Source organism: Miniopterus natalensis, chromosome 20, assembly GCF_054644295.1.
Source record: "Miniopterus natalensis isolate mMinNat1 chromosome 20, mMinNat1.hap1, whole genome shotgun sequence".
NCBI lineage: Eukaryota > Metazoa > Chordata > Mammalia > Chiroptera > Miniopteridae > Miniopterus > Miniopterus natalensis.
Genome location: NC_142100.1, coordinates 16,851,961 through 16,874,973, shown reverse-complemented (window position 1 = coordinate 16,874,973; position 23,013 = coordinate 16,851,961). Strand labels below are relative to the sequence as shown.

General features: G+C 42.5%; 2 protein-coding genes across 9 annotated transcripts in view; one reads left to right on the top strand and one right to left on the bottom strand.

Annotated features, from left to right (window-relative positions):
• Positions 1 to 7,008, bottom strand: part of CHEK2 (checkpoint kinase 2) — a 29,204-nt gene extending 22,196 nt beyond the window's left edge. Inside the window, exons 1-7 of one of the 6 annotated variants that reach the window (XM_016198621.2) lie at positions 6,954 to 6,988; positions 6,555 to 6,616; positions 5,985 to 6,138; positions 5,055 to 5,385; positions 3,017 to 3,141; positions 2,751 to 2,898; positions 13 to 103 (exon numbers count right to left, since the gene is read on the bottom strand). In XM_016198621.2, the coding sequence (XP_016054107.2) occupies positions 13 to 103; positions 2,751 to 2,898; positions 3,017 to 3,141; positions 5,055 to 5,379 (689 nt within the window). In that variant the 5' untranslated portion in view covers positions 5,380 to 5,385; positions 5,985 to 6,138; positions 6,555 to 6,616; positions 6,954 to 6,988. Of the gene's footprint in view, positions 1 to 12; positions 104 to 2,750; positions 2,899 to 3,016; positions 3,142 to 5,054; positions 5,386 to 5,984; positions 6,139 to 6,554; positions 6,656 to 6,940 lie in introns of those variants that run through there. The other 5 variants (XM_016198624.2, XM_016198619.2, XM_016198622.2 and 2 more) reach the window with 5 other exon arrangements.
• Positions 7,009 to 7,258: 250 nt separating this feature from the next.
• HSCB (HscB mitochondrial iron-sulfur cluster cochaperone) lies at positions 7,259 to 22,876 on the top strand. Of its 3 annotated transcripts, XR_001602134.2 has the most exons (8): positions 7,259 to 7,494; positions 8,542 to 8,638; positions 8,961 to 9,050; positions 9,607 to 9,751; positions 9,998 to 10,045; positions 18,842 to 18,864; positions 19,048 to 19,207; positions 22,437 to 22,876. XR_001602134.2 is itself a non-coding variant. In XM_016198625.2 (6 exons), the coding sequence occupies exons 1-6, from the start codon at positions 7,259 to 7,261 to the stop codon at positions 15,971 to 15,973; spliced, it is 708 nt and encodes a 235-aa protein (XP_016054111.2). In that variant the 3' UTR covers positions 15,974 to 16,020. The 3 variants fall into 3 exon arrangements, 2 of the variants coding, with proteins under 2 accessions (XP_016054111.2, XP_016054114.1); XM_016198625.2 differs by lacking the exons at positions 18,842 to 18,864; positions 19,048 to 19,207; positions 22,437 to 22,876 and adding an exon at positions 15,882 to 16,020; XM_016198628.2 differs by lacking the exons at positions 7,259 to 7,494; positions 8,542 to 8,638; positions 18,842 to 18,864; positions 19,048 to 19,207; positions 22,437 to 22,876 and adding an exon at positions 15,882 to 16,020 and having other exon boundaries at positions 8,966 to 9,055.
• Positions 22,877 to 23,013: the final 137 nt, after the last annotated feature.

Below are 23,013 nucleotides of genomic sequence, written 5' to 3'. Positions count from 1 at the left end.
AAAAAATTTTACCTTCCAAGAGTTTTTGACATGATGTATTGGTCTCTTAATTCCTTGGGATAAACTGATTGGTCATCTACAGTCAGATCGAAAAACACAAAAACTAAGGAAAAAAGGGGCAGAAATAGGTCTCATTAATTCATTAAAGAGAAGATTCATTAGATAGAGAAGATAAATGGTCCAAAATTTTAGTAAACATACAGAATATAAGCCAATTATTTTAATTACATATATCTAATCCTAAAGAATTATTTAGCTAGGCTAAAACATATCAGGAAATTCATGGGAAATGATGACAAATGTGACTCTTTAATGAAAATACAGTGTCGTTCTCACTATAGTGCATAAAATCCATACATAAGTACTAGTCTTATTCCTTGACCTCAAAATATTAATCAGTTACACTAATATAAAATACCCGTGCTGATCAGCACAAAACCAGAACCTAAAAGCCATTAGTTTGAGCCTAGAAAAAAACTGTTCTAAGCAAGTAAATAAACACCCCAAATAAAAATTAGGCCATATGTTATCATACTAGAATTATCTTCTCTTAGCCATTTATACCTTTACATACCTGGTATTTTACGATGCAAACCATCTAGAACCTATTTGTAAAGTTAAATAAATAGCAATTTTCCCAAAATTCCCCTTTATTTCTCCATTATTCCTGCTGTATTTCAGAAGTGAAAACAAAACAATAAAACACCCTATTCATTTTCAGCCACCCACAGGAGCCAAGCCTGCAATCAGTTTGCAAACACTTCCATCCTACTAAGTCATCAATAAATTTGTAACTGCCTATAGTATCTTGAAAGAGTAAAATTTGTTAAGACCCTTGCGTTTCTCAGATTTGAGGTGATAGGTTTTGACCTCCCTGGAGTCACCTAGAGAACCAGTCAGTCTCTGACATAAACCTGAGCCCCCTCGGTATGCTTCATTCCAGGCTGGTCCACACGAGGCAGACACTTGCTTAGTGAATGAGGTTTGCTGGCCACCACGGATACAACTGTCCCTCTATGCTTGTGGACATTTATGAACCTAGATGTCCCAGTAGCATCTGAGAATCTGGGAATTTGAGGGGCTCTGGAGGTGTATTTCTCACAAATGTCCAGGTCTACGTCAGGGGCTATAAACCCAGTTGTCCACACAAGCCAGGAAGGTCATACACACAGAGCAGACTGGGTTGAGTATCTAAGACAACTGGGAGCAATAGGACTTGTACATGAAAACACATTGTCCATCTAAAAGAGGCAGCCTCTACTTCAGTGTAGGATTAGGTTCTATGTGACCAGATATTCCACCTTATCAAAGAAATCTAGAATTTCATGTGAAAGTACAAATATCAGCAAATGCCTAATAAAATGTCTGTAAGAATTAGTAGTCTGTAGAGTACCAGTTTGACCTATCAATCAGGGCCAACTTTAGCCTATACAACACCTTCGATCAAATTAGAAAAGGTGCCCCATGGACAGGCCAAGTGAAAAAGGTGGCACACAGCTTGTCAAATGGAGGAAAGGTAAAATTTCAGTGCCCAGCTGCTCCTCGACCAGGTGCTCTCAAACAGCAAAACCTATGCAGCTGTCCTGCCTATATCAGACAGTAAACAAAATAGTCACAGCAGGAAAAACTAAATCGATCATGAAATACATTTTAGGATGCCCAGTATAGCCATAGTTCTCAGATGCCAGTCTGAAGACTGCATGACAATCACCTGGGCAGGATTTTTTAAAATCCTTGGAATTACTGAATCAGAGTATGTGGGAATCTGTATTTTCAAGGTGTTAAACCCACACACACATACCCTTCCAAGTCATTCAACTCTCATAGTTTTGGGAAGTTTTGTGGGTTTTGTGTTTTTTAAATCATCACTGGAGAAGATATTTGTATTAACTTGAGAGAAATGGGTAGGGGAGAGAAACACCAATCCATTGCCTCCTCTGTGCTCCCTGACTGGAGATTGAACCCACAACCTAGGTATGTGCCCTGACCAGTAATCAAACCCACAACCTTCTGGTGTATGGGAAGATGCTCCAACCAGCTAACCCACCCAGCCAGGCCTCTGTGGAGCTTTTTAAATTATTACTAAAGAAACAAGAGTATTCCTGCTGTCCAATTATTTAAAATCACTATGAGCTATGTTTAACTCTGTAAGTTGTTTCCGTCAATAATTCTGAGTTGAATGATAATTAATGGGTTTACATGTGATACTTATGAAGTTGTAGGAATGGGTACTTATGAAATGCCACCTGATGATGATAAACACCTCCACTTTCAGAGGATAACCAAGTGGTATTTAAGAAGATCTAAATTGAGATTCCTATTAAAAAAAATCCATAGCCTAATGCCTGGCATAAAATAACAGTACATTAAATATATGTAGGAAGGAAGGACTGGAAAGAATGAAGAAACAGAAGAATGAGGGAGATGAATTAATGGCCTAAAACAACTCATAGCTAAGGCTGATGTGGTATAAAATGCATCAACCAATGAACTACGAACTATCTTAAGCAATATGCTAATTAAATGAATAGCCTATGACTTAAAATAAAATTAATAAACCAATTAAGCCTTAGGAAACCCAACTGGATAGGACTTTTTCATAATTTAAAAATGCAACTAGGACTGAGTAGAATCTTGAATGCTAAGCTACTTATTTTTTAACCTAAATCATTTTCTGCAAAAAACACAATGTCAATTTTCCTTTTATATGGGACAAAACAGAATCCAATAACCATAAAATAATGATTTACCTTTGTTACTCCACACTGAAAGTGCAATTTCAGAATTGTTATTCAAAGGAAGGCGTCTTCCTTTCCCAACAAGCTCTCTATTTACAAAGGTTCCATTCCCACTGTGATCTTCTATATATGCGATGTAAGAGTTTTTAGGACCCATTTCCTAAAATAGAGAACATTTTATTTCAAAGTTTTAACAGTGGGGAGTTACCATGGGACACTATCTAACAGTGAACACTAGATTACCAGCTCTCCCCAGTACGTGGCTATTTGTCACCTACCCTGAAAATCCGAAAGTGCTTCTTGCTATAAGTTCGGTATTTATCCGTTCTTTTCAGCAGTGGCTCGTCAAAGCAGTATTCACAGCTTCTATCCCTCCCAAACCAGTAGTTGTCATTAACACACTCTGTAACACAGAAGCACACACCAGAGGGATGATGAATTTCATGTATCAAACACCTTTAAAAATTGCTCTACTAGTAGAGAAATAGCCTAAGGAGGCAATTGAAATTACAGATGTTTATCAAGATGTTATAAGATTAAAATGAGGGGGGAGAAGAAACAAAAACTTTCCAACAATGAGTTTAATAAATTACGGTTTACACACACCACAAAATAACAAGCAGTCATTAAAAGTCCTCAGACCATTTTTAATCATCGGGAAAATACTTATAATTTTCTACTCCCTACCTTCCTGAGACTTCCTATCAAACTTAGTATATCTGCACTCCTCATGGCAGGTTAGATGCTCAGGATCTGGCCCCTGATCCCTTCCAGCCTCACCTTGTGCCCCTCTCCTTACTCACTCCAGCCAGGCCCATTGGCTAAAGATGTCAGGCCGAACCTATCTTGTGGCCTTTGCATTTTTTGTTCCCAGTGAGTTTAATGGCCACTTTGTCTTTGTGTCTCGACTCAAATTATATTCTCCCACTCAGTTTTCTGTATAAGCAGACCCCCACCTCACCACCCACCTGTTATCATGATGATAGCCTGTTTTGTTTCCCTCTAAGTATGGACCATAACTGGAAATTATCTTATTTGTATATTGTCTCCCCATATTCCCGTTAGAACATAAACTCCAGGAGGGCATCCTTGGGTCTCTTGTTTAAGAGTACAGCTCCAGCCCAGCCAGCATGGCTCAAGGGGTTGAGCATGAACTAGGATCCAGGAGAAAGGGGGTTCGATTTCCAGTCAAGGGCATGTGGGGAAAGGAAGAGATACATTGTTTTTGACATGTGAGTTGAAAGTTCCGATAAATTCTTTTCTTTGCCAGGAATCTAGGCCTCTTCAAAGTTCAAACTCACTGTCCTCCTCTCAGAGGATACTCTATCACTGAAAAAATTAAGGGCATCTGGGAAAAACTAACCTATCTCTCCCTTTGGTCCCATTCAGTCCCAACCTTTGGCTTATCTCCCTCACCTCTGGTTTAAAATTATTTCCCCATTTAACAGATGAGGGCCGTGAGGCTCAGAGAAGTAGCATCATTTGCCTGAGGTCACAGAGCTAAAGCTAGAGCTAGGACTTGAACCCATGTCCCTCTGATGGCAGCACCCTCACCCTTCCCCAACTCACCCAACTATACTCTTATTTTCTTCCCACTCAAGCAGTTTTTTTTAAAATGTGTTTTTATCAATTTTAGGGAGAAAGAAAAACATAGATCAGCTGCCTCCTGCATGCCCTCTACTGGAGATGAAGCCTGAAACCTGGGCATGAGCCCTGACCAGGAATGGAACCAAAGATGCTCAACCAACTGAACCACACTGGCCAAGACCCCACTCAAGCATTTTAAATCTCTCTCTCTACCTTTTTCTCTCACACTCACTTCATTTGTAGCAAGCCTTCCTTAGGCTGCACAGTCCCCTTTGGTTGCTAATTTCATTACCTTTCTTACCCTACTCACTTCTTTCACAATGACACATTAATAACATAAGTCTAAAGTCTAAAAGTTGTAGGTTCATATCTTTCCTCTACCAACTACTGGCTGTATGACTGTAGACAAGTTTATCCATTTCTCTCTAAGCCTCAGTTTGTTCTTCTGTAAAATGGAAGCAAGGCTAATACCCTCATAGGATTATTTTGAAATTTAAAAAGATAGTCCCAACACTCCACCCAGCATCAGGTGAGTAGAAGCTGTTTTAGTACAGGGAAGATGACAGGTAATGGCACAAGTTCAAGTCTCAGCACAGGTTCTTGTGGTCCTAGATCAACTTGTACAGGCCCCACAACTGGCAGTGTCTTGAGCTTTCTGCAGCAACAAATATCTGTAATTGTTTTTCTGAACACAATATTAATATTACACTATGTAACAAAGGGTCTTACCAAGATTGGAGAATCCATCCTGAAGGGCCCATAATCGAGCCCAAGGGGCAGGGACCGGCTCCTCAGGTTCTTGGTCCTCAGGAATAGAATACAGTTCCTGAGTAGACACTGTGTCTAAGGAGCTCAGTGTCCCCGAGCTGGAGTGAGAGGACTGGCTGGACGTTGGCACTGTGCTGGTGGAGGAGCTGGATGTGCCCTGGGACTGTGAGGAGGAGCCTTGTGTCTGTGAGGAGGGGCCATGGGACTGCGAGAAGTCACCTTGGGACTGCGAGCAGGCACTGCTGCCATGGGACTGCTGACACTCCACGTCCATCTCCCGAGACATCACGACCTCAAAAATAAGCATCCAGCAATAAGGTGAGTTTCAGGGAACAAGACTTAAAGCTCAAAAGTGAAGGATGAGGCTCTGGCAGGGTAGCTCTGTTGGTTAGAGCCATCATCCCAACACCAAGGTTTCGGTGCGCAACTCCAGTTATTTGCTGCACCACTCCAGGGGGCAACATTTACACAAAAGGTCACTGATACCCCTCCTACCCCAAACCAGTTCCGGAAGGTAAAGACCAAGTTCTGTTGGTAGATTAGAGATTCCTCTACAGCTAAATGCTGGGCCACTTAATGAGACAACACAAAGACTGCTATAAACAACTCCATCTAGCTTTTTGTGATGCTAAGTAACTAAAAAGTGGCTGGCCAGCCCTTCAGAATCTTGCAGGAATGATTCTTTGAGCCACAAAAGACCATTAAAGAGGTTCCCACCCTTCCTTTAGAATTAATTTGATGCCCAGGTAAACTCTGAACCTATAGTACAGTCAAAGTAATTTTCAATTTCAAACTTTAAATCCCTAATCTGATTCTTTTTTAAAGGTACTTTCTCTCCTGATCCCCACACTCAGACTAATCTTCCAGGAGAACTTAATAAGCATTACTCACACTGACTGCATTTACACAGCTTTCCAGATACAAAGGTCCTGATGAGTTTTCCTTGAAGCACACCAGGAAGGTGATGCCAGAGCTGAGTCTGCCACTACAGCTATCTCACTCAGGCTGTGTCCTTCTGCAGTTTTTGGAGCAAGACTTCTCCACCCTGAAATTGGCAAAAGACAGTGTGTTAAGAGGTATCTATCATCGAATATGATAAATAAGGGTCAATCAGGTGGGGACCACACTGGCTTCAGCCATGAAAAAGTACAGGGGAGTGTTTAGATGCAAATAGGTCTGGAGTCAAGTGCCTGAGTCAAATCTTTGCATGACCTTTAGGTAGATCACAACCTCTTGGAACCTTATCTGATAAAAGTAGATACTGAGGATTAAATAAGATAATGCACGAACACTCCTCCCCCAGCAATGCTTGATTATTGGGAGAACAGAACTCCAGTCCTAAGGAATCCAAGAGCACCTAACAAGTGCAACACTTTTTTTTTTCCAAACAAGAGAATCCTAATCCCAAGGAGGAATGATGCTCCCCTGCCCTCTCCTCGCCACCCCATTCCACACACTTACTTACGGACACTTTGCACGGGATCCTCCTACACAGGTTGGTGTGTTTCCAGTTCCTGCAATGCCTAGCAGGTAAGAGTGGGTATTTTCGAGATTGAACCTAAATTATTAACACTTATAGAACTCTTCACGAAGCAACTTTGCTCTGATTTTGAAGAGCACAACTTTGTTTCTTATCATGCACGTCTGGGCGAGTTGCAGCTTGTAAGTAAACAGGGGAAATGAACTTCACCTGGAAGTTCATCTACAAAGAAGGAAGAGAGTCGCCCACGCATTCCTCTCCCACCCCCCGCCGGAGCTCAACTCGCGGAAACTTAGCTCACATTACGACCCTAAGGACGGGATTCGAACCCCAAACACCCGAGGAGATGTTTCCCACTAACACTCACCGCGTGAGCCCACCTGGAGTCAAGCACTCTCAGCAGCTCCAGGAGCCGCGTGGCGCTCAACAGATACAAACTCCACCCTCAACCAATCAAAACACCTCTCTGCCGCGGCCGGACCAATGAAAAGCAGCGGATGTGGTCATCCAAGGGTGGCCTCGCTGCTTGCTGGGAGTTGTAGTTTATAACATAGAGCGGGACTCAGAGTCCGGGTTTCCCGAGTGATCTTCAGCTCTCCAGCCAATCAGCAGCGCTAGTCTGGTCTGCGGCTCTGGTTCGTTTGACCCCCAACAGGTGACCGCCGCGTAACAGGCCCCGGGCCAGATGTGGGGCGGGAGGAGCGGGGCCTTGCCCCGGGTGTCGGGGTTGTGGCTGACAGGGGTCCTCGGAAGGCGACCGCTAAGCGGCAATGCTGCGTCGCTAGCCGGAAGCAACTCCCCCCAGTGTTGGAACTGCGGCGGCCCAGGGGGTCCCATTCGGGGGGACGGGTTCTTCTGCCCACAGTGCCGGGCGCTGCAGCCGCCTGACCCCACTCGAGACCACTTCAGCCTCATGGACTGGTACGGGAGGCGGTTTCGGGAAACGCGCAGGGCGAGAGAGACCGCAGGAGCTGGCGTGCGAGAGGGAAGGGCCGCGCAGGTTGGGGAAGAGGAAGGTGGGGCCGGTTAGATGGGTGGGCGGAGCCCTAGCGGCCGGAGGACGGGGCCTGGGAAAATGGAGGATAGGGTGTGACCAAAAAAAAGTGGAAACTGAGGAGCAGGCCGGAGGAGGGAAGGGCTTCCAGGGCTGGAGGCGACTGTGAGGAGAGGGTGGCAGGGGCGGGGAATACAGCTCCGGCGGCGGCCCCGAGGCGGACTCGGGGGGCGGGGCCTGAGAGCGAGGAGACTTGAGGGATGGGGTCCGAACGATTCAATTTGAGTGGAAACTTTTAAGAAAGGAATACCGAGGTGTTATCCAAGATAAAGGGAGTAAAAACACGGATAAAAAAAACTTCATATCATGGGCGGAGTCTAAAGGAAAAGTGAGAATTGGAGGGAGAAGATCTGAGAAATGAGTGTTTTTCCTGTTTTCTCCTGAAGGTTGAGGAGTTTGAGAGGTGGTGAAGTTTGGGCAGAGCTAAACTGATTAGATAGGGCGGGATCCGGGAATAGAAATCAAAAGGGGTTGGATTAAAACAAGGTGAGTGATTGAGACGAAGGGGCCGGGACCTGGGAAAGATGGGGTGGGATTCAGGAATGCCCCTTAACTCTGGGATCTGCCCCGACCAGTCATTGAGCGCTTAGGATGGGCTGCTGTAACAAAACTAACCTCTGTAAGTCCCTCAAGGGTGCCAGACTAGCTTATTTCCTCTGTCTGGATGACTCTTTCCTATGATCTTTGATTGCTCACCGTCATTCAGGTCGCAGCTCAAATGCCATCTCTTTGTCCGCCACACCTACCACTCTTTTGGACCCTATTCTGCTTTTCTTCAGAGAACCTACCGCTTTTGGAAATTATCCTTGTCTGCAATTTTATTGCATATTCTCCCATGGGAACAGGAACTAGGCCCATAGCATAAAATCTATAAATATCTGATGCATGAATTTCATCTCCCAATTTCCTTCCAGCAATCGTTCCTTCAAAGTTGATACTGCAAAGCTCCAGCATAGGTACCAGCAACTACAGCGTCTCGTCCATCCAGATTTCTTTGGCCAGCGGTCTCAGGTAGTTTATTGGCCACCCTTAATCATAATGAAACACATGCGCATTCTGGGTGGGTGGCGGTGGCCTTGTGGTTATTTGATTATCAGGGACAGAGCTGGACAGCCAGCTCCACCCTGTGGTAGCCAGGCCCCAGCTAGCCAGGCCCTGGACCTGTGCTGCAGAATTAAAACCCATCAGTTGAAAATAAATACAGCTCATCCCACAGCAGTTCTACTTCAGCCACGGCCTTAGGTTCCTGCCCATCAGTATTTTATGAAACAGTTTGTTCATGTAAGATGGCTGATTTGGATAGTAATAAGACTAACTTCATCTCCACTAACAGACTGAAAAGGACTTCTCAGAGAAGCATTCGACCCTGGTGAATGACGCCTATAAGACCCTTCTGGCCCCCCTGAGCAGGGGACTATACCTTGTAAGGTGATTTTCCAGCCCCTCTATGTGTGACTACCTGGTATCCATTGCACTAAGGGACAGCTGCTCCCCCATATTCAGCAGAGGAGTGCTTGAGCCCTGAGCCAGTCCAGGGACCCAGAGATACTACACAAGTATAGTTTTTTCTGAATATTATCTGTAAATATTACTTAACCAATTGCATTTTTAAAAAAACATTTCCTATAAATTTCAAGGATTGGATGGAGATGGCTTTTAGGAAAGCAATTTGGGGGGCTTGTGGGGAGGGTGGAGGTACCTTAGAATTTTAGGGTTTAATAGAATCTTTACAAATATTTAAATCTCATGAGTAGAGGAATGACTCCCCCAGGTAACACACTTCTAAGTAGCAGAAAGGGATCCCCTCCAAGCATTCCTTTCTCAGTCTAAGTTTCCAGCACACTGCCCTCACACTTTCATTATTAGGACAGTTCAAGTTTTGGCTGAGTGGTATTCTGTTCAGAAGGGTGAGTAAGATTTATGATGTTGGCCACAGTTTGTTGAACAAAACTTATTTCCCCTGCTTTATGCCCCGATAGCTAAAGCTCCATGGAGTAGAGATTCCTGAAGGAACAGATTATGAAATGGACAGGCAATTCCTCATGGAAATAATGGATATTAATGAAAAACTCGCAGAAGCTCAAAGTGAAGCTGCCATGAAAGAGATTGAATATATTGTAAGAGGTAAAAGATAAAATACCACCGAATGTATTTTATTGCTATTATGAGTTCATTTCTGTGGTTAAGTGAAAAATGAATATAAAGAATACATATTGGTCATCATAATGATTCAGGGAGTATTTTTTTTCTTGAGTATACTAAAACCAATTTTGTCTGGAAGTTAGACCTGTAACATCTGGAATGCAGCCTTATCTTTATATCACAAGTCTATTTAAATAGAAAAATTAAGAGAATGGTTTTCTCTTTCAGCTAAACAGGAAGAATTGACTGACTGTGTGAGCAGGGCTTTTGAACAAGGTACTGTCTTCATTTCTTGGCTTTCTCAAAAATGGAAAGAAATTGTAAACACTGAGGTACAAACATCTATTCAACAAGTAGCTATTATATACCCATCTTGTGATAGTTACATGGGGAGATATTAAATATAGGTGAGTGTACATTTTTGCCTTCAAGCCAAGATTCCTCCATCAGGCTTCACCTTCAGTGGGTGACTTCCTCTCTTCTCAAGGTCCCCAAAATATCCTAAGTTTCCTGGATCTTCCAGAAGTTACCTTACTTACTCATCTATAAGGCTGGGAACTCTTTAAGCCAGATACCAGGCTGATTTTTTTCAAGAGGGCTTTGTAAGCATTAGCTCCAAAGAGTCAACCCTAGTTCCTTAAAATTCTCTGGTCATATCTGATTTTATGCATCATTTTCAAATATGACATTCCAGTCAGAGCTTTCATAATGCAACTGGTGTTTTTAATTATGTTCTATCACAAAGAGGACAGATTCTTATTGAATGCAAATAACTGTATTGCTATGAAAATAAGAATACTCAATAATAGTTCCCAGTGAGAAGACTTGATTCTCTTAAATAATCAAGGACAGGATCAAGACAACATGAAGCACAGGAAAAATATTAAGATACTTTTATTGATTTTTTTTTTTTTTAATATATTTTTATTGATTTCAGAGAGAGGAAAGGAGAGGGAGAGAGAGTGATAGAAACATCAATGATGAGAGAGTCATTGATCAAGCCTGAAACCAGGCATGTTCCCTGACCGGGAATCGAACCTTGATCGCCTGGATCCTAGGTCGATGCTCAACAGCTGAGCCACGCTCGGCCGGGCCTTTTATTGATTTTTAGAGAGAGAGGAAGGGAGAGTGAGAGAGAGAAACATCGATGTGAAAGCCAAACATTGAATGGCTACTTCCTGCACACTCCCTACCCAATTGCTCTGACTGGAAATCGAACCGGCACCCTTTTGGTGCACGGGACGACGTCAACCAGCTGAGCCACACCGCCCAGGGCCACAGGAAATTATTTTGAGAAAACAAAGAATATATGTCTCCAAAAGGTAAAGAAAAGCCTCTTACAATCTTTTATTAAGAGCAGACCAACAATCCAAGAAACTTTGTCATTAATAGAGAGAAAAACAAACTCTGGTTTTATATCAGTAGAGCATTGATATTAAAGTTCATTTCAAAAACACACTTAATATGTAAATCCACTTAATCTTAGCCAGCTTTGACCTCACAACATAAACATTTCCTTTTCCACAAACCTACAACTTTGTTTAATATCCATGCAGATTTTCTCCAACTCTTTCCCTCTTTCACAGCCTACTTTAGGACAAAATCACTCTCCTTTTTATCTTAACAAAAACACATTTCTCCATTCCTTGTATACTTTTCATATAAAAACACATCCGACTTTTCTTCCATACTTTGTATACAAAGTTGTTTCCCTTCACTCTCATTGTTTGTAGTAGTTTTGGTTTTTGTGTGTTTTTTTTTAATTTATTTTAAATTTAAACTATTAGTAATCTTTAGTTTACAAAGAAAATTAAGAAGTAGATAATGGAAAATTATTATATACCGGTATTCCATAAGCAGATTAGCAAATTTTATGAATATACCATCGTATAATCTCTAGAGGTATATGCTTCTTATAACACTCTTTTTTTTGGTTAATCCTCACCCGAGGATATTTTTTCCATTGATTTTTGGGGGGGAGAGAGAGAGAAACATCTGTGTGAGAGAGACACACATCGATTGGTTGCCTCTTGCACACCCCCCAACCAGGGCCAGGGAGCAAACCTGCAACCCAAGTATGTGCCCTTGACTGGGAATGGAGCCCGTCACCCTTTGGTGTGTGGGCCATCGCTCTATTCACTGAGCCACACCAGCCAGAGCTATAACACTTTTTTTTTTAATGTGGTGAGAACATGTTTATTAACAGACCCAAGTATCTTTGGCTTCTCTAGACCATATGAAAATAAGCTGCCCTGGCCAGGTGGCTAAATTGGTTGGAGCGTCATCCTGTGCACCAAAAGGCTGCGGGTTTGATTTCCTGTCAGGGCACATACCTAGGCTGCAGGTTCAATCCTTGGTCGGGGTGCATGCAAGAGGCAACCAATTGATGTTTCTCTCACATTAATGTTTCTCTCTGTCTCTCTCTCTTTTCCTCTCTCTCTAAAAAGCAATTAAAAACACCAAAAATACCCTTGGATGGGGATTTAAAAATAATAAAATAAAAAATAAGAAGCCAAAATATATAAACTAATGCTTAATAATGAATGTTGTAGCACTTTATCTTATTTAGAAATTAGATATTTAATGAATATGTTATTTAACTTAGCATATCTTTAAGGTTGCAAGTTGCCAAAAAGATTTTAGAAATGGATTTTAGGTGACATATTATAAAACACAATTATCATTGAAATAGATTTTCAAAATAATTTAATTCGAGTAATATCAACTTTATCATTTCTATAATCTTAAATATCTAATATTAGTTTGACTAGTAAATCCAAGTAGAATAAACATGTGTGCTTGCATTATATTTACTGTTGACAACTCTGAAAACACCTGTTTTATTAAACCGACAATATTAAACTAAGTCTTTACCAAAGATTGATTCAAATTATGTGAAACTGAAAAACATTTGAGTTAGGTCCTATATTTTTGGATGTTTTATTAAGATTTCATTTATACAAATCTTATTTCTCTCTAATCCAATTAGGATACAACTCCCTTAAGGGATTTTATAAATTAACTTGGTAAGACCATCCAGAGGTAGGAAAATATCATTTATATATATAAACATAACAGACCGGCCAATGCAAATAAACATCTTATGGTTTTTCATTCTAAGATTTTAGGCATAAGTCAGACATAAATAAATATAATAAAATAAAACTCATTAGTTTACATAGAAGAGTGGTTCTCATTTTTGCCCCATTTTGTATATTTATCTAGACTGAATTTCTGGTAATGGAGAAAGTTAAAGGTTACCTCCTCAACATGAAGGCCAAAGCTTTCCACCAATATTTGTGAAAAATACCTTTAAGATGTTTTTTTGCCTTTATATGTAATCTTATGTAAACTGTAGACTAAGTATCTGTTTCCAATTAGCTTTTTTCTTATTATTCATCTTCAGATTGTTGCTTTTGGGAGCACCTGAGTCCCTTGAGTCCAAAATTCCAGGGATTATAGGAAGTTGAGGGGTGAGAGTGGGAGGGAAAGGTCTGGCAGAGTAGACAGAGGGGTGGAGGAGGTAGGGGCTTGAAGGGGGACATATCATAGGATACAGGGAAGCTGAAGAGAAGACGGCAGGTGGTAAAGAAGGAAGGAGAGGCCTTGGAGGCGATAGTTTGAGGAGATCTTAAGTTTCCCAAAGAAGCCACAAAAGTTCCTAAGTAAAGTCATACTGTCTAAGAAATGGACAGAGCACATGGTGACGTACAGTCAGCAGGAGTTCAAGAAGAAGGGAGGTTTCAGTCGACTGAGAAGTTCCAGTGGCGGAGCTGACTCAGAGAGAACAAAGAGGCCTTACAAGGAGCCAGGAAAAAGAAAATTTCAGGCCCGGAAGTCACTCCTTATTTGAAACAAGGATCCAGGAAGACTTCTTAGCCCAGGGGTACCTTTCAAAAGAAGCCTGGGACTCTAACCCAACTTGCTTCAGAGAGTATAATCAGAATTGTAAGAATCAAAATCTGTCTTCACTCTGCAGCTTCAACAGACATTTGTCTAGAGAACTGAAGTTGGACTCACCACCAGGTCCCAAACGAGCATCAGACTAGAGATTAGACAAAGGCCTCAGCATGTTGAAAGGTCTGGTTGTTATAACCAAGAGCTCAATGGTGTTTCCGATCCAGATCTGAGTCACTGTGCTGCATAATTTTCAAAGATAAACAAAGCCAAACATTAGTTAAAGTGCTAAGTAGAGATTTGAATCAGTAATAACTATTGCAATAGGGAAAAGAGTCCAGTGGAAACTAAACAAAACTACAGTTTGTGACTGGGCAGGTTAACGGGAGAAAGAGGAAGTGGGGTGGTGCGGCACAGGGGGCAGTAGAGTCAGGGAAGTGAAAAATTCCAAAAGCAGAAAGGAAGAAGCTGGTCTATGCGAAACCCGTCTGGGTTTGCTAACTGGCACTCATTGAAATTAGGCTCCTACCCTCCCACAGAGCCTGGGAAGCAGGGGCTCTATCTTTAAGTATTGGCTTCAATAAATAGTAAATTCTTTTGGCAGCCTTGAATTTACTCAGGCAGGCATTTTAAGGGGGACTAGGATTATCCTAGCGTCTGTTAGTACAGGTCAAGGTTAGTATAGGCCTAGGTGAGAGGAGAGCGCAGAAGAACCTGGCTGGAGTTGGGTTGAGGACAGAATTTTTGGCAGCTGCACATTCATAGCTGTTTTTCATAGCTAACCAGTGGGAGTATCCCAAGTATCTATCAGTGGTTGATGGGTAAACAAAACACGGTATATCCATACAATGGAATATTATTCAGCCTTAAAAAGGTGGGAAATTCTGACACATGCTACAACATGGATGAACTTTGAGGATATTATGCTAAGTAAAATAAGCTAGTCACAAAAAGATAAATACTACATGATTCCACTTACATGAGTAGTCAGATTCATAGACAGTAGAATGGTGGTTTCCAGGGGTTGGAGTTACGGGGGAATAGGAAGCTACAGTTTCCTAGGTACAGTGTTTCAGTTTTGCAAGATGAGCATTCTGTGGCTAAATTGTGGTGTTGGTTGCACAACAATGTAAATGTACTTAATGCCACTGAACTCTACAATTAAAAATGGTTACAGTGGTAAATTTTATGTGTATGTTGTCACAATTAAAAGAATTTTTAAAGTACAAAAAAAATAAGTATAGAACATGTCCACTGCCTTCCAACCCCCCATTAGGCGCTTTGCAGGTGCACCCTGCTTCTACCATAACCACTCCTCTGAATTTTATTAATCATTTCCTTGCTTTTCTTGATAGTTTTAACCATATATGAATATAATGGTATATTATTTAGTTTTACATATATCTAAGTCAGGGTTTCTCAACCTTGGCACAGTGAACATGTTGGGCCAGATAATTCTTTTTTCTTTTTTTTTTTTAAATATATCTTTATTGATTTCAGAGAGAGGAAAGGAGAGGGAGAGAGAGAGATAGAAACATCAATGATGAGAGTCATTGATCAAGCCTGCAACCCGGGCATGTGCCCTGACCGGGAATCGAACCCCGATCACCTGGATCCTAGGTAGACGCTCAACCACTGAGCCACGCCCAGCCGGGCGGGCCAGATAATTCTTTAGGGGCTGTCCCCTACACTATAGAATATTTAGCAGTGCCCCTGGACTCTACCCACTAGATGTCAGTATTATCTTCCCAGTTGAGACAACCAAAAATGACTCCAGATACTGCCAAATGTCCCAGTGGGCGCAAAATCACCCCCACTCTAGAACCACTGGTTTAAGGGCTTCATTCCCAGAACTGAGATACAGAAACAGCCCTTCCCCAGTGTTTCCCCATCTTCCTCAGGGTTAGACCACCATGTACAATATAGGAAAACTCTTAAAACACCCATTTATAACTTGGGGACTGTCCTGGAGAGAATCAGCTTCTCTTATTTAAAATCTGAACCCTGTAAATAAACATGCTTTTGCCTTCATTTGATTAGACCCTCTGTCCCCTTAACAACCCAGATGTTCTCCCTCTCTTGCTCAGATTTACTGAGTAACTGATCAGCCCTCCAGAGGCAGGGGCTCAACTTGAATCCAGCTGCTTTAGTCAATAGATTTAGTTTTATTCTTGCTTGAAATGAAGTCTCACATTAATGTCTCTGTTTATTTCAGATGATTTTGAAAAAGCCAAGGAAATTTTAACGAAGATGAGATACTTTTCAAATGTAGAAGAAAAGATCAAGCTAAAGATGATTCCCCTCTAATTGTTTCTAATTTTAAAGTTTTAAAAATAAAGTTCTTATATATTTCTTTTCTGGCTTCTGCTAATTGAGACTAGATATGCTTTAACTGCTTCCATCATCTTAAGTAAACCTGTGGCCCAAGCATTAATGGATGGCAGAGTTTGTCATGCCAGTGAAAACAGCCTAGCCAGAGTTTGAGTGTTCAATTTTTCGTGTAATGCTGACACACCATTCCCCCAGCTGGACCAATGGGTGAGGAGGTGGGGCTAGGGCCCCTAGAGGAGGGGTTTAGCAAACTTTATGCAAAGGGCCGAGTAGTAAATATTTTAGGCCTTATGGACCATACTGCCTCTGTTGTAACTACTCGACTTGCCATTGTAGCACTTTATTTACAAAACAGGCATTGGACTAGATCTGGCCACGGGCTTGCCAGCCTTTGCCCTAGAATCACATCTTCCTAAAGGCAAGACCTTCACTGATAGATAGTCCTCTTGTTTGCATGGCCTTCAGGGCATTCTGTTTGGTAATCATGCAAATCTGCCTAAGGGTCTCTGGCCTACATTTCAAAGTATAGTTAATACTATCAAGAATCAGTGTGGTATTAAACACCACATTTTCAACTCCACCCTGGGATAAAGCATTTTTAATTTCTCTGGACAGTTGACAATCTTGTCATGATTTCCATGCTCTTCTAACCCAGCTTGAAGCAACTCTGCTTCCCCTTTTGGATCTTTGGAAATTCAGTTTTAGGTCTTGATTCAATTCCAAAAATTTTTTTTAAAAAAGTATTTTTTAAGTCTCTGAATCAAAGACGTTTAAAATAGAAATTTCTGATTTAGAAATTCCAGGAAACAACATTTAAACTCTTGTAGAGAATTGCTTGTTTTATAATCGTAAAAATTCAGAGTCTGAAGCACGGTTTACATACTACCAGAGCTTAAAACTGCAGCCCTCCCTCATCCTTGTCTAAGAATTTATATCTTCTGCCCTAGCAGGTTTGGCTCAGTGGTTAGAGTGTCGGCCTGTGGACTGAAGGGTCCTGGGTTCAGTTCCGGCCAAGGGCACGTACCTCAGTTGCAGGCATGATCCCCGGCCCCAGTCGGGGCGCGTGCAGGAGGCAACCAATTGATGTGTCTCCTTCACATCAGTGTTTCTCTCTCTCTCCCTTCTACTCTCTGAAAAGCAATGAAAAACATATTCTCCAGTGAGGATTAAAAAAATTTATCTTCTGAATCCCAATCCAGTTATACTCAGTAACATTTAAGGATTTATGGGTCTTCTGAAGGAAAATTGACCACAGCAGCTGTCTGGCCTAATGTTACTTGGGAACATCCATATAATCTCCAACCCCTCACAGTTTACAAAAATGAGTTACATGTCTGCAAACACACAGGGAGCCCTTTAAGTAAATAATTACAATGCAAGCAAATGTCCTGATTAAATTGGGTCCTTCTGTGGAGATGAAAGAAGTGTTTGATATACTTCCATAGACAATCTTTATTCCTTCTTCAGAATGATCAGGACCAAAACAATCCGACCACAAAAAGAAATCATAAATATTGCCTCAAATGACAACCCTGGAGGAACTTCAAAGAAACTTTCCCTTACCTGTTGCCACCAACTGGAAAGGTCACTGGGCTTTCCAGCAAATCATTTCTGACTTGGGGGATAAATAAAAAAGACTTTATTTCTGAGTCATGGCTTCTGAGTCAGTGGGATTAACACACACACATACACTTCCAAATTCTTTCTCTTTCAGTCTAAACTCTTAAGTTTAGCTGGACTTCTAAAGCCAGGAATGCTTTCAAGTGTTCCCTGACAAAGCCCTGTGGAAGGTATGCTGCTAGACATCTGAGAGGTTAGCAGCTCTACTTGGATTAAAGTTTCTGACTCAGTGAAGCAAATTAAGCACCCACCTCCCAACCCCACATCATTCCTAGTAAAATGTCACAACAAATCAGAGGTCGTGACTAATTTTGAGACTATGTCTGCTCTGGTGTCAGACAGGCATGGTGTCATGGACCAAGTGTGCTCCCCCAAAAAAAAATGCCTATGTTGAAGCCCATGCCACTAGTGGGGCTGTATTTGGAGATGATGTCTCTAGGGAAATAAAGTTAAATGAGATGATAAAGGTGGGGCCCTGTTTCGATAGGATCAGTGTCCTTATAAGAAAAGAAACCAGAGAGCTCCTTGGTTCATTCTGCCCACACTCATGCACTGCAGAAAGGCCCCACGAGGAAGCCAGGAAGAAGGCTGCTACGGACAAGTCAGGAGGAGACTCCTCCCCAGAAACTGAAACCGACAGTGCTGGCACCTTGATCTTGGACTTGCAGCTTCCAGACTCTGAGAAAATTAATTTCTGCTGTTTAAGCTACGTGGTCTATGATATTTTGTTATGGTAGCCTGGGCTGACTAATATGCCTGGGTTTCAGTCCTAGCTTTGCCACTTATATGCTGTGAGTCCATCATTGTGCTAAGCTTCATTTCTTCTTAAAAATGGTGATAACAATAGTGCCTATCTCACAGAGTTATGAAGGTTAAATGAAATAAGTTATCTATGCAAATTAGCACAGTGAGTTGCACATAGTAAGCACTCAAATGTGATTTTTTTCAATGATAGTGGCTACTTTTATTATTTTCACTTTGGCAACACAGGGTAGCCTTTCAACAAAGTTTCAAGCACCTACTTTGTGTAAGAGAATGCTCACTCCTGGAGAGATGCACAGAACAGTTAGATGCTTCCTGTCTAATTCGGGAGAGGACTTTTACACCAACAACTGAAACAATAATAAAAGTTCCCATTTGCTGCTCAGTTACTGCGTGCCAGGCACTGTGTGCAGTACTTCACATGAGTCCCTCAAATTAAACCCAATTCAACTCTTTTTACAGATGAAGAAACAAGTTCCCAGAAGGTAAGACGGTCAAGAGCTGGGATTCAAATCCAGATCTGTCTGCAAAGCCTGTGCTCTTAGGGAGCCTGAACCCACCAAGATTAAACCGAGAGAATTAAACAACTTTTACAAGAGGAGTCATTTGGCCTGGCTGGATGGTTATATTTTATATTTTGTCTTGCTTCCTTTGTTTCAATTTCTCAGAGAAGTGGGGAAACATCACTAGGACCTCATGGATCTCCTGCTCACAATAGCACACACCAGTAGCAGACAAGGTGGTTTGAATTGCAAACTGCCTTAAGCCACCTTGGTTGTGCATAACTATCAGGTTCCTCTCCGTATCACAAACCACTAAGTGTATGAGGTAGGTAAGAGTTGGCTACTCTCCCATCACCTTTCTACTGTGATTTCTTTTTTCACCCATTGGTTCAACCAGGTTTTAATGAAAGCAAGTTTCACATAGAAATCCGTCTGTGTTAAAGGACATTTAGCAAGCAGGACTGAAACAGTCAAACAACTTATTCTAGAATATCCAAGTTCCAGCTCTGTTCCTCTGTTTCTCCAAAACTCCTTACCCATATGGTTCATCTGAGGCAAATGGAAAAGTATTCTAGTGGCAGGATATGGCCAAGAACCCTCCCCACCAGTATGGGGCACAGGACCGCTTAAGAATCAAACCTGGGGTGCCGTCTTGAGTGTGGGAGGTTGAAGAGCTCGCTGGATTTTTATACCTTATTAATGTCAGTATGAAAACACCTCTAGTAATTCTAGTTAATATATATATCTTAAACACCACTCATCTTACCCATGAAAAACTCATTCTAACATTGCTAATGTTAATGGGCAGAAACCGCTAGAGTTCAGAAGACAGAAGATAGCTAAAGCACTTGTAAGAGCTGCCTTTGATTAACTTTTTTCTTTAATCCTTACCCAAGGATATTTTTTTCCACTGCTTTTCAGAGAGAGAGAGAGAGAAAGAAACATCAATGTGAGAGAGACACATCGATTGGTTGCCTCCTGCACGCGTCCCGTGGATCCAACCTGCGATGGACAGAGGTACGGTGCCCTTGGTCCCAGGATTAAACCCGGGACCCTGCGGTCCAGAGGCCCACGCTTAAACGACTGAGCCAAACCGACTAAGGTGGACTTTGGTTAACTTTCCTTGCCTTTGTAGTTAGGGAGGAGCATAACCTGCCCTGGGGTGGATCAATGCCAACACGCACGTTCTATCACACTTTGCATGCAGAAATAATATAAAGAAAATTGTGGACCACATCACAGTGTAACGCAGGGGCAGAATTTTCTTAATAAACCCAGTTTCATTTTTTTAAACACGTGTGAGAGCTGTGAGAACAAAGTATAATAAATAGCCAAGAAGTGCACAGGAGCCACTCCATTGTTCCTCGGGACAACGTGAAAACAGGGGAGATGGTTCACTGCTCAGACCAACTGCCCATTTATCCTGCCCCAGTCATGGGCACCAAGGAAACCAAGGAACACTGTGGGCCTTCTCATTGATGTTAACCCCAGAGAGCCGTGTGAAAACCCCTAATTTCCTATTTTCAAGCCTGCTCTTGACCGAATACATTCCAGAAGGTACTGCAAGAGTTTAAAATAGGACCACTTGTCATTGTCTGCGATCAACAATAGCTCCTTTCTTCTGGCTCCAAAAGCATCACAGATATTCCACATACTGGAAAGGTCTGTTTGGATGTAAAACGTGGTGGTGGTTACCAAGAGAAGGATAGATGTATCCAAGGTTCAAGGTGAGAGAGAGGAATAGAGAGAAAGCCAGTAGAAATTTGAAGAAAATCCAAATTGCTAGATGCAGACATTGGGTGGGGAGTGGGAAGAGATGGAGCTGGGGAGGCGGGAAGGGGAGGGATCCTAAGGGAATGTGGAGCCTGAAAAAGGTATTTATTACCTTCCCCCCAAGAATAACAGGGAGTTATGGGCGGGTTTACAGCAGGGAAGGGAGACGTCAGGACGGCATAGCCAACAAATAGGTCTCTGGGCTGTACTGTGACTAATGGGCTGGAGGGGCAAGCGTAGAGCAAGGAGACCAGCTAGGAGGCTCCAGCAGTTAAGACATAGTGAACCGGGTCACGGTAATAACGATATCCCTAGTTCTGCAAAGTCCTACCTGCTTTTAAGAGGAAGCTACCGCCCACTGGGACTCTGCTTACCAAGCGGGTGGTCGTATCTGCCATGTCCTTTCTCTTCTACTCTAGGCCCCCCTGTTGATGTGGACCTGAGATGCCATGTGAAGATGCCCCCTTGCCACCATCAGTGCTCATGATGACAACGCCAATGTCCAGAAGACCTAGTGAGTCAACAAATAGTTAACAAGGAAGAAAGCAGACAGGGACTAAAGGAGGCTCAAGAGACAGGCAAACCTAATGCAATGTTGAATCACGATACCATTGACCCAACTGTAAAAAGGCATTTCGGGGCACTTGGAAAAGTATAAATGCTGACCAGATGATTTTAAAGAATTATTACTAATTTTGTGAGGTGTGATATTAGCATTGTGGTTATGGTTTTCTGAAAAGCATTTGTTAAACCCTGGCCGGTTTGGCTCAGTGGTTAGAGCGTTGGCCCTTGGACTGAAGGGTCCTGGGTTCGATTCTGACCAAGGACATGTATCTGGGTTGCAGGCTCGACCTCTGGCGCCATCAGGCACGTGTAGGAGGCAACTGATCAATGTCTCTCTCTCTCTCACCCTTCTACTCTTTCTGAAAAGCAATGGAAAAAATACCCTCCCGTGAAGATTAAAAAAAAAAAAAAAAGACTGGAAGAACAATGGAGCTTCCTGCAGGATGGTATCCAAGCGATTTTTATGTGCTTCTCTATACTTTTAGCACCGCCTCCACAAATTTTCTACTAAGAACCTATGTTAGTTTTATAGCCAGAAAACATTGTCGTCTTTTTTTTTTTTTTTTTTTAAAAAAAACATAACAGGTAAGATAGGCCACCAGGAGAAAGAAGTCTGGACGGGATTCTCCAAGCGTCTGTATGTCTCTGACCCACCAGTCCCATGAGAGGTGAGCTGGGAGTCACCTCAAAGAGGCAGGCCTGTCCCGTCACTGAGAAAAAGAGACGCTCTCAGTGGCCGCTGTCCAGTTCTCTGCCACTCTCCCCAGGCTAGTGTAGGAGATAATGCACAATAATCCTGTCTTTTGCTTCCAGGGGCCTGACGCCCCAAGCAGCCTCTCTAACGCACTGTTGTGAGACGTTCCCCGGTTCCCCCAAAGCACTTTCTCCCAGGGAATTCGATGAGACGAAGCGAAGCCTAGCAAGGCTGGGGCAGGATGTAAAGCCTCAGACCTGGGGCTGAGCTCCTTTACCGACAGCCGAGGGCGCTGGGAACCACAACTTGCCTCAGTTTCCTTATCTGTAGAACGGGCGCAATAAAAAGCATCGAATTTAGAGTTCCTGTGAGGAATATTTGACTTTTTCTGAGCAAAAAGCTGCTACAACTAGGAAGCACCTAATAAACGATTCATTCTAATACATTGCCTGCTAAGGGGTGTACAACCTGGTATAGAATCAAGCAAAAGGGGTTCATTCATTTTTATTTTTATTTTTCTTAGACCATTGTGAGGGCAACAGACATGGAGAAAGATGACCTGGAAGCATTTCGCAAGGAAAGCCCGTGGGACTCGCTGACTGATTAAACCCAGGGGCAAGCAGGACAGAGGCCTCCCTTAGGTTTTTGGTGAGAAAGAGAAAAGCATCACCCAGCAGCTGCAGCCAGCAGTCAGGTGGGATCTGGTGTCTTCCTTTTCAACAATTTCACAGAATGTCAACATCAAACAGGGACCAAGATGTGGCTTTGACGGATCAAGATAAAAGCAAGACTCCTTTGCAGCCTGAGTACACACAAAAATGTGCACTTTGTCTCAACCACGAAAATGACCAAATATCCCCGATCCCGGCCAACAGGAAGGACTGTTGCTTCCTTGCCAATTACGGGGTTAGCTGACTTTCATTCCTCGCACCTTCTAGAAAAGATTGACTAAAGACACCCAGTCAGAGAATTGTCCCTGCTTCCCGACAACGTTAATTCCAGGGCAAAGCTCTGCGTCCTGGAACCGCCCCCCGGTCGCCCAAGGCTCCCCTGCCGGAGAGGCTCCCTCACCCGAAGGAGTCGATAAACACACCTTCGTT

Coding starts and splice junctions, on each gene's coding strand:
- HSCB (XM_016198625.2), top strand. CDS start 7,259: ATGTGGGGCGGGAGGAGCGGGGCCTTGCCCCGGGTGTCGGGGTTGTGG. Junction 7,495..8,541: donor CACTTCAGCCTCATGGACTG/GTACGGGAGGCG, acceptor ATTTCCTTCCAG/CAATCGTTCCTTCAAAGTTG. Junction 9,051..9,606: donor TGAGCAGGGGACTATACCTT/GTAAGGTGATTT, acceptor ATGCCCCGATAG/CTAAAGCTCCATGGAGTAGA.